This window comes from Canis lupus, chromosome 8 (genome assembly GCF_011100685.1).
Source record: "Canis lupus familiaris isolate Mischka breed German Shepherd chromosome 8, alternate assembly UU_Cfam_GSD_1.0, whole genome shotgun sequence".
NCBI lineage: Eukaryota > Metazoa > Chordata > Mammalia > Carnivora > Canidae > Canis > Canis lupus.
Window position 1 is genome coordinate 74,302,379 of NC_049229.1, and position 5,912 is coordinate 74,308,290.

Consider the following 5,912-nt stretch of genomic DNA (forward strand, 5'->3'; position numbering starts at 1 on the left):
TACAGAAGAGTGATAAAGAAGATGTGGAATGAGCCTCGGTGTCCATGGCAGATGAATGTTTAGAGAAGATGTGGTTTATATATACAATGGAATATTACTCAGCCATTAGAAATGACGAATAACCACCATTTGCTTCAATGTGGATGGAACTGGAAGGGATTATGCTGAGTGAAGTAAGTGATTCAGTGAAGGACAAACATTATATGGTTTCACACATACAAAGTACATAAAAATAGTGCAAGGGAACAAAGGGGAAAGGAGATAGAATGAGTGGGAATTATCAGAGACAGTAACAGCACATGAGGAACTCCTACCTATGGGGGAAAAAAGGAAGGAGTAGTGGAAGGGGAGTTGGTTGGTGGGTTGGGGTACCTGGATGACAGGAGCTGAGGGGGGCAATTGACGGAATGAGTACTGGCTGTTATATGTAGGCAAATCGAACTCCAAAAAATATACAAAATATGTGGCTTATATATACAATGGGATATTACACAGCTGTCAGAAATGATGAATAACATGAAATAGCATTTCCTTCAACATGGATGGAACAGGAGCTATTATAGTGAGAGAAATTAATCACAGAAAGGCAATGATATGGTCTCACCCATATGTGGAGTATAGGAAATATTGAAAGAGACCATAAGGGAAGGAGTGAAACTTAAGTGGGGTAATATTACAAGGAAGACAAATCATGGGAGACACATAACTCTGGGGGAAAAAAACCTGAGGGTTGCTGGAAGAGAGGGGGTGTGGGATGGGGAACTGGGTGATGGGAGTTAAGGAGGGGACGTGATATGATGAGCACTGAGTGTGTAGTAAATATTGGTAAATTCAATTTCAACAAAGAAAAAAATGGAAAAACTTCCTGGAACATCATACATGGACTGGGACGATCAAACAACAGACACTCATTCTCACAGATTTGGAATCTGGGAAGTCTGAGGTCCAGGTGCAGGCAGATGTGGTCTCTGGAGAGCACCCACGTCCTATCCCATCCTTTCCCCATCACCTCACATGGGGCCAGGGTACAGGGAACTTTCCAAGTCCTGGTTTATAAGGGCCCTGATCCTATCATGAAGCTGCACCTCCTTACCTAAGTGTTCCCCTAAGGCTCCACCTCCTTCCCCATCTCATGGACATTAGGTTCCAACATGGGCATGGTAAAGGTCACACACAGTGATGTGACGTCAGCACCAGAAGGATCCATGAGTTATTCCCTGCAGGTGGAAGGTTCTTCAATCCAACTCATCACACTGAAGTTCCTCATTGATCCAGTAGAAGCTTCTGGTGTCTGAGCACATGGTGTATGCATGACCTTCAGAACCAGATCGTGACCTTGGGGAGAGGACACCTTCCATTTGAGATCTGAGAAGGATCTTGGCCTATTTGTACTATTATTTAAAGTTTTGTGCTGCTTCCATATATTATTCATCTCCTTTTCCTATAATTCAGACATCTGTCTACTGAGAATGACCATGTTTCTCTTTTTTCCTTCCAGTTTGATGCTTGTTTAGTGAAATGATTCCTCACACCATGTGCAGTCTTTACTGCCTGTTACCTCCCTGACATTCCTTGCTCATTCTTCTCCTGCACCCAAAGGATAAGAAATCAAACAGTAACCCAGGAGTTCCCTCTTTTGATGCAGTTGGGACACTAACACCACACAAGCCCCTCCTGGAGCAGGACCCTATCCCACCACTGACCCACAACACACAGAGTCAGAGGCCTGCCTGACTCTCATCAGACATGAAGGTGAAGGTGATGAATGGTTATACTTTTGTGATTGTGTGCTTGTGTGTGTGTGTGTGTGTGTGTGTGTGCTTTGTGTGAATGACCTCTGAGTCCACATCCCTACCATGTCATGATGTCATGCGGGAAATCTCTCTCACTCCCAGGCTGTTATTAACATTTTTGTAGAATGTCTCTTTACTCTTGTGTTGACTGGGGATTCTGCTATACCGCAATGTGCAAGACAGCATGTTAGCTTGGGGTCCTGTGATCCTCAGTGATCACCACTAGGACTCATGAAAAGGTTCAGATGATGTGAATTGAGTTATTTGTAATTGATTAAAATTTCGGGTCAGGAGAATTTAAGTACAAGTAAGTGCAAGTTATATATTTGAATTCTAGGTCTCTAAGAAAGAGACTGAATAGGTAAACACATGATCAAGTGTTCAGAGGGTCTCCTGGGGGGAAACTGCTCCATGGAGAGGAAGCCCGGTCCCTGAGAGGAAACCTGCCCAGAACCAGCCTCTGCACCTGCTCCTGGGCCTTCAAGACTGAAGTGGTGAGGAGTGCCCACCCCCTGGTGGTCCTGATCCCCTTCTACAGGGAGGTTTGTGTCAGGGATCACACTGAGTTTGCCTCACTGTGTCCTTCGCACAGTAATACACGGCCGTGTCCTCGGCTCTCAGGCTGTTCATCTGCAGATACAGTGTGTTCTTGGCGTTGTCTCTGGAGATGGTGAATCGGCCCTTCACAGCGTCTGCGTAGCTTGTGCTACTTCCACCACTGTTAATACCTGCGACCCACTGCAGCCCCTTCCAAGGAGCCTGGCGGACCCAGTACATCCAGTAACTACTGAAGGTGAATCCAGAGGCCACACAGGACAGTCTCAGGGACCCCGCAGGCTTCACCATGTCTCCCCCAGACTCCACCAGCTGCACCTCACCCTGGACACCTGCAGACACAAGACATCCTGGTCAAACAACTGTCCCACATCCCCTCTTTCGCTCACTCACCTTCACTCACAGACTCAAGGTTTCTGGTTCTCTATGAATTACCTTGTAAAATAGCAACAAGGAAAACCCAGCCGAGCACAGACTCCATGGTAATTTGTCTGTGTTGTGTCCTGATCACAGAATCGGGTCACCTGGGGTTCCTGGGGCTGGGGCTCCTCTCCCAGCTGCAGGGTCGGGACTTGGCTGGTTTAATCAGTGAAGGGAAGGCCCTATTTGCATGTCCTCTGACCATATGACCAGCTACAGACTTACATTCATGTATTTAAAGCCAACACAAGTGTTTCACCACAATTCTATAGCAATTTGTGTAGATGACCCTCCGACTATATGAAGTTCTGATGACAGTTATTTTTGAATTTCTTGTCATTTCAAAAGACACATCAGTATAGGACATTTTCTGGAGATATTTCATCTTGTTAATAAATTTTAATCCTAAATATTTATTTTTGGTGCTAGTGGAAATCAGATTATTTTGTTAATTTTGTACATGTAATTTGTATTTATTATGTAGGAATATATCTTTATTTTATTTGCTGATTTTATATACTGATTCTTTGGCTGAGCTCATGAGTTATTTCTTCCAGTTTTTATGTGACGTTTTTACTCATTGACTCTATTAAGACATTGTCATAGGAAAACTAATTATTTTCTTTCCAGGTTACCACTTTTTCTTTTTTTTTTTAATGTAGTTTTCTTGCTACGTTTACTGGTAGGTCCTCCAGTCCGGGGCAGAAAGCATGTTCCTCTTGTCTTCAGGATACATTGTCTGTTCTATTTTCTGTTTTACATGCATCCTATGTTTATTGCAGCCTTTTTTAAATAATAAAATTTTTTATTGGTGTTCAATTTGCCAACATACAAAATAACACCCAGTGCTCATCCCGTCAAGTGCCCCCTTCAGTGCCCTTCACCCATTCACCCCTTCCCCCCTCCATCATCCCCTTCCACCACCCCTAGTTCGTTTCCTAGAGTTAGGAGTCTTTCATGTTCTAACTCCATTTCTGATATTTTCTACACATTTCTTCTCCGTTCCCTTCTATTCCCTTTCACTATTATTTATATTCCCCAAATGAATGAGACCATACGTTTGTCCTTCTCCGATTGACTTATTTCACTCAGCCATAATATGCTCCAGTTCCAACTTCATTGAAGCAAATGGTGGTTATTTGTCATTTCTAATGGCTGAGTAATATTCCATTGTATACATAAACCACATCTTCTTTATCCATTCATCTTTCGATGGTCACCAAAGCTCCTTCTCCAGTTTACCTATTGTGGACATTGCTGCTCTAAGCATTGGGGTGCAGGTGTCCCGGCATTTCATTGCATGTGCATCATTCGGGTAAGCAGTTGATATAAGGTAGACCTAGAGGAGACAATAAATTTCATTTTGTATGTGGATGACCTACCTAATATAAAGTGACAGTCTACAACACAAATCAGGACAAGGTGAATCATCATGTCCTCTGCCCATTTCTGATTGTAGTTTTCACTTTGTGGTGTTTAGTTTGGTAATTTATTTTTCGATTTTGGAAACTAGCCTTAATCTGGAGATAGATTTGCAAATCTCTTCTCCCATTGTTTTTATTCTTTTGGAAGATGTTATTTATTTCTTCTTCAGAGATGGAGTGAGATATTCAGATACTGGCAGAGGGAGAAGTGGGCTCCCCACACGGAGCCTAATGCTGGTCTCAATTCTAGAGCTCTAGGACTCCCTGAGCCAAAGATAGATGTTCAACCTACACAGGCACCCCTATCTTTTCCAGTTGTTAGGTTGCTTTTTAATTATGTTGTGTTTCCACAGCTGTACTACAGCTCCTTCCTTTCTGTAGTGCATAGAGTTCACTTTTACTTTTGTTTGCCTTCCCTTTGGAGTTTCGAGTACCAAGAACCTCTTGTGGCCGAGGTCACAAAATCTCCTTGATTTTGAGAGTTTCTTGCCTCACATTTAGGTCTTTCATCTACTCTTTTTTCTTTGTGTGGAGTGTAAGAATGTGGCCCACGTTCATTATATTTGCAGCTGTCCAATGTTCCCAACACCACTTGTTCAAGAGATTGCCCTTCTTCCAGTCAATAGTCTTTTGTAATTTGTCGAGGATAAGTTGGCCATAGAGCTGTGTATCCATTTATGGGTTCTTTTTCTATTCCATTGACCATGTGCATGTTTAACTGTCACTATTATACTGTTTTGATGATCACAACTTTGAAATCTGGAATTCTGATGGCTTTTGCATTTTTTTAAGTTTTTATTTATTTACTCATGAGAGACACAGGGATACAGAGATAGTGGTAGAGACTCAGGCAGAGGGAGCAGCAGGCACCATATAGGGAGCCTGATATGGGACTTGTTCCCAGGTCTGCAGGATCAAGCCCTGGACAAAAAGGCAGTGCTAAAATGCTGAGCCACCCGGGCTGCCCTGATTTGTTTTTTGTTTCAATATTCTTTTGCTCACTCAGAATCTTTTCTGTTTATTTACAAATTTTAGGCTTGTTGCATTCCCTAGAAAAGTATTGGTGGTGTTTTGATAGGGTCCTATCCTGAGGCTTCACCCTTCTTACCTAAGTGTTCCCCTAAGGCTCCACCTCCTTCCCCATTTCAATGTCATTAGGTTCCAACATGGGCATGGCAGAGGTCACACAGAGGGAACTGATATCAGCACCTGAGTGGTCAATGAGTTATTCCCTGCAGGTGGAAGGTTCTCCAATCCAGCTCCTCATCCTGGGGATAAACATGGATCCAGTAGAAGCTTCTGGTCTCTGTGCACAGTGTACCCATGACCTTCAGTACCACCTGGTGACCTTGGGAGAAGACAGGTTCCACCTGAGACCCTGGGTAGTACCTCAGGCATCTTCTATTATCATTTCATGATTTGTGCTGCTTTTTTGACATCACTAACCATTTTCCAATATTTCATATTGTTTCTCTCTACATCGATTTTTTTATAGGTGCATATATAGATTGACCTATTTTGGACATCCTCAACATGGAGATATTAGTAATTTATTCCTATTTAGTGACAAGTCTAAAGAAGTGTAAGCAACTGTGTGCTCTGTGAATATAGAAATAACTGTTTCTTATAAAGAAACAAATTTTAAAATCACACACTGAAGAAGTCAACTCAGAATCTTGAGTCTATAGAGGCTCCCTGGGGGAATCTGCTCCATGGTGAA

At 42.7% G+C, this 5,912-nt stretch overlaps 1 gene segment (V, D, J or C); it reads right to left on the bottom strand.

The window, feature by feature from the left end:
* Positions 1–2,342: 2,342 nt before the first annotated feature.
* LOC119876536 lies at positions 2,343–2,939 on the bottom strand. The segment is given in 2 exon segments: positions 2,343–2,680; positions 2,784–2,939. Coding segments are annotated over 2 exon segments (384 nt in total).
* Between the last annotated feature and the right edge of the window lie 2,973 nt (positions 2,940–5,912).